Genomic DNA, 12820 nt, shown 5'->3' on the forward strand with positions numbered 1-12820 from the left:
ACATATAAGACAGCAGATGCGTTTAAAGCCGCTCTCTCTTGTTCCGCATTAGGCGTAATTGCTCTGGATGCTTATTTGTTGCTCATGTATTTCCAGTTTTTTTGTAATAAATGATGAATTAATTATTAAGTAGCACAGGAAAGACAATATCTTGTAGTTACTGGGCGTTTCTAACGGATGTCTTTTTTGTGCATTGTATTCTTTAACAAAACGGTCTCCATGTGCGGTTACCACAACAGAAAATAGTACAATAAATTGTACTTATAATGACACACGCTCTCAATACAGTTTACAACTGACGTGACACTCCGTGACCTGATTGGCTATTTTTCCCCAACATGACGCGTTTTTGTGACGTTTCATCACACTATTGAACGGTTCCTGTTAATGGGCGGGATCTATGTTTGCATCCCGGAAATGCACGATGTCTGCCAGGAGCACAAGAATGCACCGTTAACATTGAATTTGCCTTTTATACATCGAAATGGGTAAATATCTTCTTACAGTCACTCGGAAACAAGTGTTTCTTTAAAAAATAATTATTAAATCCCATACGTAATCTGCTTCCACATACCCCGCTATTTTTAATCGCATAAATGAATGTCTCGGTCTGTCGAACGTGTTTTATGTAGCCACAACGTCCATCTGTTGTTTTTGTTATGTACGGTATTGGCTGCAAAATGAACGAGACCACCAGGAGAATACTAGCATTCGATTTAATGTACACCAAGATGAAACTGCAGCACTGGCTGCATTAGTTCTAGAATGTCACACTCTTCCCATTTGATTCGTGTTATTCTACTAAATAATCAATGCCAGGGATCAAGGTCTCCGACATCTAGATTCAAGGCTGAGTTGATCTTATTGATTTCCTCAGACTATTCACTTCATCTTTCTCATCCCAATCATCACTCCTCTACTCTTATCTGTCCTGCGGTTATATCTGCTTTTTTTTCGCCCCCAAGTGGCTTTGACTGCGCTGCTCTCGCATAGACTAATCCCCCCTGTGATTATCTAATAATGCTCTTTCCATATTATCAAAATGCATCAAATGTAGGGTTTTTTTAGGGCTTGTGGGTGCCAAAAAATTAAAACAAGGGGCAATGCAATTTTGAGCATTAGTGGAGTGTGACAAGCATGAAAACATGATTCAGGAGCTTAATGTATTTGCGTGCAATGATTTGTCATTCAAGTTGAATTGCATTGTATTTTGAGTATTGGGGTATGCCATTTTTTTAAAACGGAAATAAAGCCATGCCAAATAGATGGATATATGTTCTTATATTGCATGATGTGTATCGTAACCTTCACGTGAGTTTATTTCATTCACATTAACAAAGTTGACCTTACATAAATTTGGTCAACACAGTAGTGGGATAAAAACAAAAGGATAAAAATTATTGCATTTTTTGTTTACTGTGTATATTGGCAAGCAAGCACATCATTTAGAAGCAAGATCTTTATATATATATATATATATATATATATATATATATATATATATATATATATATATATATATATATATGATGTGCAAATTTATTCCATCAAGTATGTTTTTTTTTTCCTCTTTATCCCGCATCCGCCTGATGTGTTCCTTGGTCTTCACGGTGCTGTTTGTGTCCCAATATTCTTTTTACTGACCTCTGAGACTATCAGGATGCAAGTGCATTTTTTCACTGATATTGATTACACACAGGTGGCCTTGTGTGTCATCATCGTCGTTAAGGTCAACATTGGATCATTTAGAAATCAACAGGGAAATTCTGCAGTCAGTTGAATTATTTAATTCAACCTACTTTTCAGATTTTATTTATTATATATATTTTTTTTATTTAAATAAGGTTTCAACTATCGTATACATTTTAGTCCCACTTCACGATTGTGTGAACAGGGTTGAAGCAGAGAGTGATGTCGTAATCCAACTACTGTCATTGTACAACCACAGAAAGTTGAACATTGTGCATAATGGACTCTATGCACGCATCAATTCTGCATTTACGATAACGGAGGCGTGCTAACTTCCAGTCCCTGGTCTAACTCATTGCAATAGAATCAAACCCTTTAAAATATTACCTTAGTAATTGCCCAATGTCTCCAAGTGTTAGCCAAGCAATCAAATCTCCATATCTGATTTAATGAACAATTTACCGTTTCCAAGTTCTGCAGGTTTTTGTGAACATGCACTTGCACGGCTTATTTTGACACGAGCCAAATTTGTTTATAAAGCATGAAATGCTGTAACATACATTTTTCTTAAATTTTATTTTATTTCATATTTATTTATTATTTAATAAGTTAATCTTTAATTAATTTAATTGATATATGTAATTAAAATATTATATTTGTACTTGAGAGGCGACCTCTCCAATCTTGTTGTACACTGAGAACAATGACATTAAAGAGCCTTCTGATTCTGATTCTGAAAGTCCAAAGTAAAAAAAAAAAACTGCAGACTGTTATGGTTTAACTAATGTGTATTCTCTTGGCGTGCAGACACTGTTGGCCTTACACCATATGGTTCGAAGGAGTAGGCAATTGGAGAAAGAGATGAGTCTTGAGAGAGCATTAGTGTGTGAATACACCGACGCATCCCGAAGACCCCTCTGTGCATTTGCCAACATTCATTTTTCATGAAACAGACTCATAACAATTAGTCTAGTTCACCCCTGGGTTATTTTAAGATTTGCGCAATGCATTTGGTCTGCCGTATGACATCACTCTTTTAAAAAGTTCTAAGTTTGACGTCCTCATTTGTTTTTATAGTGTGGACACTATCAGCTCTTGGCTATTAGGGCCACAAGGCTTCCTGGCCAAAGAAGGGCAATAAAGTGAGCAGCCGACGGCGGGGTGATGTTCCGAAGTGCTCAGGAAAATAGGTTTGATTCACTTGAACTTTCAGGCAAATTAATTTACACGAGCAAGAGAAATAGAAGTTGGAAAATTGGAAACCAACACACTTTTGTTTTTCATCCATTTTTAGCATTCAATTTTTTACGCTAACAACCGTTGCCAATTTCCCTTTTTCCATTGCACACTGTTATACTCGCCTCTGTTTCAGTTGGTCCGTTTTCCACTTTGAACTTGTCAGAGGAAACTTTAAAACCCGAGAATAGCATGGCACACTAACAAACAAAACAACAATGGAGAATTGTACTTCTCTGTTTGCAGCCATAGTAATCACACATTTTATTCAAGATGAGACTGAGGGCGGCAAGAAAGCTGGCTTGAGTAAAGACTCCTGAAGCGTTGAGATATACGCATGTGTTTGTATATAGTTTGGCACGCGAAATAGTTAAGGCCTCCTGGAAAAAAATACTTCGTTGTCTTGTCTCTGGTTTTGTTCATGAAAAAGCAGCACTAGCGAGTGGTGCTAGAATTATCAATCATCAATGTTGGTGTCTTGTAGCAAAGCCAAATGCTGTCACCTTTTTAGCATCCCCCTGCTCTTCACACCCTCATCCCCTCCCTCGACACCAAAGGCAAGGTCAAGAAGAAAGAGGTGTCTTCCTCTGTCTATAGGCTACTCCCTGGATGCCGTGCACCTCACTATGGCAGATATGCTTCCGGAATGTTCCCTCCTCCTTTATTGTGACCGTCAGTTTCAAGGTCAGCTCCTGTGGACGTTGGCGCTTATCTTCCCCCCACCTCGCATTTTTTTTTCCCTCCTTGGCTATCTTTGCTCCCAGTTTTTCCTCTTTCACTGTATCAGTAAACAGTAGCGCCCCACTGCAGCTGGGAGTTTCATGATGCCTTGTTTGACATATCTGTCTTTTGAATCTGTCCTTTTGTCGCTCCATTTTTCTTGTGGTTGACGAGAAGACTTTCTAGAGGACTGGGGCAGCCACGAGGCTTGTGTGTGCTTTTGTTGCCTGGCGTCTGCCTCCGTCTCACCGGTCATAGCCCCATTTAGCTTGCAGCAATTTTGCACTGTGTTCCCTGCTAGATTGGATATTGTTGTTGTTGTGGTTGTTGATGTCAGTAAGCCATGCCATTCAGCCTTGAGTCTCTGTGCTCATCTTTTGTCTGAACAGCACGCACACGGGGAGACAACTCTCATCCCGCCTGAATCAAAATAACCTAAATGCTATAAAAAAGGGTTTATCACATCCCTGCGAGAGAAGAAAGATTATTTAATCTGATCTGTCTTTCTTTTTTTTTTTTTTTTTATCGTGTCCTGTTTAGCATCCCTGAACCTTTCCACCTGGCCTTATGACTCTGCGAGCGAAGCCGTTTTGTGTCTGGATTGATTGGTTGCCTGGCTGACCCCGCAAGGGAATTATCAAGTAAATAGACCACATGCATGTGTGGGTTTTGCACTTGTGAGTTTCCACTTTTTGCATGCGGCTGCTATCCAGTGCAGCTTGCGCACAATAAGCCCTGTGCGCCGACACGGTGTGTGACTTTTGACTACACAAGAACCATGGATTTCTGGCTGTCCACAGTATCAGCCCTGTAAATTCAAATGCTTAATTTTTATAGGCACCCCAGCATTGACTGAAGTGTCTGCTTGTTATATATCTGGCAAGTCTGAAAGGAAACTGTCAATAGCAATCCCAGCTATTGATATGGCAGCGGGCCGGAGATGTAACTTGGCCCCCCGACTCTGCGCTATCCCTCGGATCCCACTACATCATAATTACATTAATATTGACAGACCCTTGACAATAGTCACATTACTATTGATAGGTGGCTGTCACTACAGTGTTTCCCCAAATAAAACATATTCATTCATAACTTGTAAACTGCTCGATAAAAAGGCTTTGAAAAGAATATTGGACCCGGCTGGGTTTACTCCTCCCGGGAGTGCTGTTGTTGATGCTGCGATGGGGATTTTCAGCACCTGGTTGTGTGTGTGTTTGCGCGTCTACTGTGTGTGTGTGTGTGTGTGTAGCGACGGACCGATAGATTAACTTAGCACTGTATTAGCGCTCCGCATAGATCAAGGCTACTCTTGACAAACATACAGTAAATAGTCGGCCAGCGAGGCATATAATCTGCACATTTTTTTTTCACATCGAGGCAAAACTTTAAGATTAAGCTAAACAAATGGAGCCTGTTTATTGGTTAGTACACACTTGGCGGCTATCTTTTTTTTTTTTTTTTTTTAATCCAAACTTCTCTCCCGTCACAGGCGCGGTTCTAGTCACTAAACATGGCAGCCTTTCAAATTCAACTCAATGAATTTGTCACACCTGCTTACTTCAACACAAATTCACTCTTTTTTTTCGCCCCTATTGATTTGCTAATTCTGACTTCGTCGGATGGCGAATCCTCCATCCATTGAAACATCGTGAATACGCAGACAGGCCCGAACCAGTGCCACACATTACATTAGCTACCCCCCCCTCTCCAAACACACACACCTCTGAGCCTTCTAAAGTGACCATCATCTCCCTCTCTTTCTGTCAAAACTGCCATATTTACCCCACTGAAATCTCAAAAGCCTCATGACAAATCCTGTTCAGCGAGACACAAAAGCCACTGTCAAAAAGGGCCTCTCTCTCACTCACTCTGTCACACTATTGCTCTGTCTCTCCTTGTGTTAGTTAGTCGCCCACTTCCTAAGCGTTTCACTTGAGGAAAAGGCCAGATAAAAAGTGGGGAACTGAGAGCGGTTGGCGGCACAAAATAGCCCAGACGTCACAATGGTGCGATCCCATATGGAGTTGACTCCGGGGAGTGGAAGATTGTTCCACATTTGGCAGATGTTTACGGTGTACCAGAGACTGTGCCGTTAGCCTAATCCCTCGTGATGTGATTTGTATACACACTCCTATCTCCAGAGGGTGCAGGCACCAGGAGCCCCGGGCTTCACCGTGTGTGTTTGTTGGTTTGTGTGTGTTTATACACTGGAGGGAGACGAAGACCCCTCCCAGCCCGTTCCTTTGCATTGCACAGCTCAAAGGTTGCATTAAGGACGGGTTTTAAATGTGAAAAGTGATTTTCCCTCCGTATGTATGAGGAGAAAATAACCCTCCAAACAAGATGGCCTTCACCTCACGGGCCCCGATCCTCCCAACATCCAAGTTGTTCTGTACTCGTTTGACTCTGTGGGTACTTTCCCATGTGCTGCTTCTTAAATGGAACCACCATGGTGCTGCTGGTATGATAATAATATCATGTCATGCATTATTTTCTACTTTCAATTAGTTATCTTTGAATAATCATTTGGGCATGTTGCATATCCAAAGTTAGCCTAAAGAAAACCTCTCTCGTCTGTGTTTTTGTGCATGATGAAAACAATATGAAGTTGTGGGGAAAAAATGTTGTTTTTCTTTTAGCAGAAATGGAAAAGGAGGGCATCCAGGTAGGAGGTTCTCTCACAGAATCCACTTGTGACCCGCTGATCCCCGTCCTGCGCATCAGCCAGCTGGATGCTCTCGAGCTCGACTCAGCCCTTGAGCAGCTGCTCTGGACCCAGTTCTCCCATTGCTTCCAGAATTTCCGCCCGGGCCTTCTCACACCTCTGGAGCCCGAACTGAAGGCTTTGCTCCAGCTGCTCCTTTGGAGATTCACAGTCTATCCTGACAGCACTACAGTTGGACAGTCTTTACTGAGCCTACGCTATCATAACACCTTGACCTCATCTAACCTCTACAAGTCTCTGTCCCACAGGCAGAAGTTGGTTCTGCTTCTACTAACAGTAGGTCCTCGATGGCTACAAGAGCGATCCCACAACCTCCGACTGTGCCTTGGTTTGACTTCAGGGGGTCCCGTTTCTGGAGGATTCCAGAAGGCCCTCCGCAATTCCCTGACTATGATTTCAGGTGTTGTCCGTCTCGCAAGCCTTGTCAACTTTCTTGCATTCCTCAGGAAAGGTTACCACCCAGTCCTGGCCGAAAGGATCACCGGCGCTCAAGCAGTTTTTAGCAAGCCTAACGTGACCCGGGACATGACATACCAATACATGAATCGTGAGCTTCTTTGGCACGGCTTTGCGGAGTTCCTCATTTTTCTGTTGCCACTCATCAACACAAGCAAATTGAAAGCGACCATATATTCCATGGTGCTTGGGGGCGACAGAAGTGGTGTGGACGGTGCACAGAACAAAGAGCGGGTGTGGCCAGAGTGCTCGCTGTGTGGCGAGTGGCCGACCATGCCTCATACAGTTGGTTGTCCGCATGTTTTCTGCTACTATTGTATTAAAAGTCATAGCATTGCAAACAATTGCGTCATCTGTCCCAAATGTGGGAAAGAGGCAAGACAATTGAAGCCTGCCAAAATAGAGACGTTTGTCCGTCATTAGTTGGAATATAACTTGAGGCGCAAATAACCCTGCGATTGGCTGGCAACCAGTTCAGGGTGTGCCCCGCCAACTGCCCGAAGACAGCTGGGATAGGCTCCAAATTTGGCTTCGACAGCTATTATGAATACAGAAGAGAAAATAAGACATTTCACTTAATAATGAATGGCCAACAGAAACTCACTTGAATTGCCCCACACACTGACCATCATACATTGCAGTAGTATACTGGTTTTGGGGCAATTTTCTCACTCTGCACCTGATTTTATTTTGAACGTAGCGAGAGGAAGGGAATTTTAATCCATATAAGGCACTTTGATTTGCATTCTTTACATGAAAAGTGCTCTATAAATTGATTGATTGATATAATAATGTGAGATTCTTCGAGTGAGCAGATTGTATCATTTTTACCGCCCCTGATTCACAACTGTTTGAGTTCACGTTTTTATGATGTCTGTATTATTTCTGAACACGCGTCAACGGTCTATGTTTAATGTATGTCCACGTGTATTGACAGTCCGATCCTCGGGTTGGACTTCGGACCGAACTATTTGTCTTTGACGAACTGGACAGACTCCGGAGAACCCCACAGAGCATATATTTAATTAAAGAATGTGTTGATTTATGCTTCGAATTCTCTCGGAGTGTGTGTGTTTGTTGAAATGGGAATATTTGTTCTGATGAAAAATGCAGAAAGTCAGCTGAATAAATAATGGGAGGAATTTCTGATCCCTCTCATCATGGCCAAATTAGCATTTGTTGTGTATTCTGTGCCTAAATTGTATTTCAACATCATTAAAATTGATTTAGGGCCTTCTCTTGGGTGTTTATTCGGTTAAGTGGAGGAGGGAGATGAGGGGAAAGTTATAACAATCATCACACTTCTCTCTAGACAGGCCCGGTCGTTCCAACTCCCATTATCCATTTTCACAGCACCCCAACATCCTCGAGATCAAGGGGGCAGCCGGGGGCTTGGATTGACTCACACACTTGACAGCTAGCCTCTCTTCTCCCTTGGCCCTTCCTCTCTTTTGCTTGCCTTTCCATCTCTTCCCCACTCGTAATCTCCAGGGCCCTTGCCCCCATAAGACTGTCGTAAACTGTACCAAAACCCTGGCAGTCGTCTTCTTCCTCGCAGGCGAATTACTCTCTAATCCCTGTAATGAGTCCAAAGATGCTTATTTATGCTGGAGTTAACCTCCACCAGTGAGCCCAGCCCCGGGCGAAACGCACCCCAGCTGAGTGAAGCCTTTCCTGGCTGACGAGAGGAGAAGGAGGGTTGTGGTGGGAAGGGGGGGGGGGGGGGTGCGATACATCCCTCCTCTTTCCCTCCACCCCCACCCTGCTGTTTTACACTCTGATCACTGGGGTTTAATTGCTGATTGCTAAAACCATCAATCTTGGCTGCAATGATCAGAAACCTAACATAGGACGTTATCTTGACATGTGTTAATGAGAATTAAGTAGGATAAGGTGCAAAAAGTTTAAGATGAAAAGAATCATTTTCATAATTAAATATAAGAGAAGTATGAAATACATTTTTACATCCAGTGCAAATAATCCAATTTAATGAACATTAAAAACAAATTTTTTCATCTCTAGCTTTTCCAGTGAAGCACAACAAAACAATTTGCATCATGTAGATTTTCAATAAATCCGTGGCCCGTACGGGGATCAAACCCGCGACCTTGGCGTTATTAGCACCACGCTCTAACCAACTGAACTAACCGGCCATATTGTCTAGATGAACATTGACCTAATCACGAATCGAGCTTCACAAATGTGAGCATGCCGGGAAATATTTGCTAATGACCACGTAACTGACTGGAACTTGATGTTTCACAAGAAAGAAGTGAACAGTCACGCACCTTCAAAGATGCGAATGAGAACACAATTTAAACTGGAGAAGATATGACGCATGAAGATGATTCACATCTGCTTCTTACCCATATAGCCAGCATCTGTTGCTTATCAACGTAACGTTGCGGTCCTGGGCTTAACTTATTTTGAAACTTTTTTCCTGACTTGCACAAATTGAGATTTATAAATGAGCCGATGGTCATGCTTCATCAACATTATGAGTGCGGTACTAGTCGCAATTTCTTGTTTTTACCTACTGCGGTTAACTTTACACTTGCACAATGTTAACATGTTAAGACAATACAGGTATAAAGGCTATATGATTGTGGAAATTGGACCCTGGAAAAGATTATTTCTGGTTCCATTATTTTGTATCAATACCGTGGTGTCTCATTGGATTTTAGACACAGGCTTACAATGGTAGATGAGCAGTTCATAAAAGAGTGTCCAAAAAGTTCCAGGACTGCTATTGCAAAAGATATATTTTAAATGCAAACTACATTTTTTTTCCCTTTGAAATTGTCCCTCTTTTTAGCCTTCTCTACCATCCACTCCTAAAAGTATTCTTCCCAGATCCTGAGCAGCACTCATGGCGGCCATCTTAATTTTGTTCACGTCTTCAAAACAAGTCCCCTTGACTTTGGGAAATAATGTGATATTTAGACTGAGTCGCTTGGTTGCTCCAGCACGGTGTTGTTCTTCATAGCTAGGAACTGTCAGATGCTCAGGTCATTGTGACGAGGCATGCTGTCATCCTCTTCCTTCCGCACTGAACGCAGCCAAGCTCACAGGATCTCTTAGTAGACGTACCGGTTGAACGTCTGGCCCGCATTAAAGGGGGAAACTCATAGTTTGTAGTTTGGGTTTGAAATATATCACTTGTGACAACAGTACTGGGACCTTTCTGACATACCTGGCATGTAAAACCATCATTCCGTGGACACTTGGAAATCCCCCGCCTCTCACCAGGGACATTTTGACTAATGAAGCCTGTAGTAATGTGCATAAAGCCAGAGCCAGGAGCAGCTGGTTGTCAATATTTTATGCACTACATTATATTCATGTACTTCAAGTCCCAGAAAGAGAGATGAGGGATGCATATATGATCACCGTTAACGCCACTGGGACATGTCATTGTCTTAACATTCCACGAGACTTCCATCATAAACCTTTTTTCGCCGATATTATTCTACAACTCTTAATAGAGGTCTCCCAGTACCCAGGAAAGATAAAGCCGAAGGAGTATATTAAAGTCTATTAATTGAGTGAGAGCATGGATTGAATTAGCCGCGTGTTGGAAAAAGGCTCTGGACTTCGGCAGGTAGCGAAGGCCGCATTAAGCCTATCTGTCTTTGGATCTTTTCCAATTCACAGGCTCCGTGTGGAGAAGCAAAGGAGGAAGAAGCCCCCCCTGTTCCCAGCGGCTATGCAAAGCAATCTGCACGTTCACACGTAGCCATTTATGGAGCAAATTGGCCATGTGCCCCCACTGACGAAGGTTTTAAGAGAAAGGGAATTATAGGGCATTGAATCCCTAACTAGATCTCCTTCTTTGATGAGCCTCTTTATCCGCTTGTACCTCATCTCCATTTCTTTCATGTGAGTCACTGATTTTTCTGATTAAATAGTTTTAAAAGACAGAAAATAATATCTCTTTCTAAAGTAATGTGCACTTGTATACTGTGTTTGGTTGGGCTTTCAAAATGAAAGCGTTAACTCAAGATTATTTTTTTTTTAATTCATGCAATTCAATATTTTAACTCAGTTAACTCAGTTTCATTTACTTCAAAAATTAATTTGTTTATCTTGCAAAGCCAAAGTCAAACACTGTACCACATTAGCTGTACATCTTTAGCAGATCATCTCAGAACAAAACACCCTGCTTAAGTTACCATTGGGCCTCGCAAACCAACACTGCTGGAGTGTGGCGCTTACAACAATGTCCTGAATAAGTTTTGAGAATCGTTTCAAGGATCAAAGAAAGCTATTAGAACAGTCTTTGATTTAAAATACACTTCATATTTGGTGATTTACCATTAATTACAAGGTAATATTCAAGTAAATATCTGTTAAAAGCTTCACAAAAAATTGTTGTAGAAAAAAATGTGTTTAATCACAATTATGGAATTTTGCCCGATTAATTAGTTAAAAAAATGTAATTGCTTGATAGCACTATTTTTTGTAGATTTAAAATGAAAGATTGCACATTAATAAAAATGAAAACCTAACATTCAAGTCGTTATTTGTTAGTTTTTGACACCGGTGTAATTTCTTTTTCTTATGTTGTGCCTTGTCTAAAATGTCAATAGGAGCGCTGTATCGCTCACGTTTCATCTGCTCAATAAAAGACAAGCCTGAAATAAAACTGAAAAACATTCCTCCGAGGTAGTTAAATCCTAGGTGTGCTTGAGAGTTCAGAACTTGGAGAGTTAGCCGCACACCTGCCGGGCTTTGGATACCACCGGGCCCAATTATTGTAGTCTTCCTCCTCCTCCTAAGCACCTCTTCAGTCTAACAGGTCAGGGGGACAATCAATCACACCCAAAATAAGGAAGTCATTTCCACAGCTTCCATGCTGTGGTTGCATCTCTGACCTTGAGGAAGGAGCATCATATTTGGCACGTACTTATGGAATTTGGAGGAGCCTAGAATTAGCTTCATTTTTCTAATGTTGTCAAGTAAGCTGTATTAGGACATCCACAACATGGATGACGAAAGCAAACGTTGCGGAATAGCTTGATGGAACCGTCTGATGTTTCCTTCGGGGGACCGACTGGGTGCTGCAGATATGTCAAATATTGTGGCTTGTGTCAACCTGAGATGAGAAGTAATGTTTGATCATGTGTTAACACCACAGTTGGGATCTGGCAGCTTGAGGCATTAAAACATGAGTTAGGTTTAAAGCCGAACGCCGTCTGAGTTCAAGTCAGGACTTTGGGTGATGTTTTGGAAGAAATGGAGACAATTGACGTTCTTTTTTTTTTTTTTAAACAAAAAGTCAGGAAAATAAATGTTCTCTTAGTCAATGTTGTGTTTATACAAGACAATTTCTGAAACTACATACCAGTTATACTGCAAACTGTCATGTTTTTCAAATATTCTTATACAGAGATCTCTCAGAAATATGTCTTATTTATTAAAATTAATAGAGAATTGTAGAAAAAGTAATGCACTACAATTATACAATCCTGACATTTATTTATTTATTTATTGACATATGTTTTTTTTTTTTTAAACTACACCTTTAAAGTCATGACTAAATGGTTATAGATTTTACTTGCTCTGATTTGGATTTGGCTCCATGTATCTGAGGCATGCACAGTAAGGCATACAAATAATACCTTTTTTTTTTTTTTTTATCAAAAGCAGGCACCAAATAGATGGAAACCAACTTTTATCGTCCTGTTATTGAATGAATTAGGACACAAGTAGCAAATGGACAGGATGAACACCCACAGGGCATTTTGGGGATTATACACAGGTGCACAACAGTCTGCTTAAGGTCTCATCTGTTTGTGTTTTAGGTCAGATTGTCCAAACGTTTGCGTCAAAGCCCCCATTTTCCATTTTAAAAACCTCACAACACACCAAAAAAAAAAAAAAAAGTCTGGATACTGAAATCGTAATGATCCGCCCGTGCGCCCTGGTTGTGAATCACTATTTTAGGCCACCTGAATGCTTTGCCTGCAGGTGTCTCGAAGCAACTAAATGAGC

General features: G+C 41.3%; 1 protein-coding gene and 1 non-coding gene across 7 annotated transcripts; one reads left to right on the top strand and one right to left on the bottom strand.

The window, feature by feature from the left end:
- Positions 1-365: 365 nt before the first annotated feature.
- On the top strand, positions 366-8361 carry pex2 (peroxisomal biogenesis factor 2). Of its 6 annotated transcripts, XM_088283609.1 has the most exons (4): positions 428-488; positions 2767-2879; positions 4186-4286; positions 6285-8361. In XM_088283609.1, the coding sequence occupies exon 4, from the start codon at positions 6290-6292 to the stop codon at positions 7247-7249; it is 960 nt and encodes a 319-aa protein (XP_088139735.1). In that variant the 5' UTR covers positions 428-488; positions 2767-2879; positions 4186-4286; positions 6285-6289; the 3' UTR covers positions 7250-8361. The 6 variants fall into 6 exon arrangements, with proteins under 6 accessions (XP_088139732.1, XP_088139731.1, XP_088139733.1 ...); XM_088283607.1 differs by lacking the exon at positions 2767-2879 and having other exon boundaries at positions 383-488; XM_088283610.1 differs by lacking the exon at positions 2767-2879 and having other exon boundaries at positions 383-488; positions 6288-8361.
- A 544-nt stretch (positions 8362-8905) lies between these two features.
- trnai-aau (transfer RNA isoleucine (anticodon AAU)) lies at positions 8906-8979 on the bottom strand. The gene has a single exon. It is a non-coding gene; the product is annotated as a tRNA-Ile (tRNA).
- Between the last annotated feature and the right edge of the window lie 3841 nt (positions 8980-12820).

The sequence above is a fragment of the Idiotropiscis lumnitzeri genome, chromosome 19 (genome assembly GCF_059441095.1).
Source record: "Idiotropiscis lumnitzeri isolate Australia: NSW breed Sydney's pygmy pipehorse chromosome 19, RoL_Ilum_1.0, whole genome shotgun sequence".
In the NCBI taxonomy this organism is placed as follows: Eukaryota; Metazoa; Chordata; class Actinopteri; order Syngnathiformes; family Syngnathidae; genus Idiotropiscis; species Idiotropiscis lumnitzeri.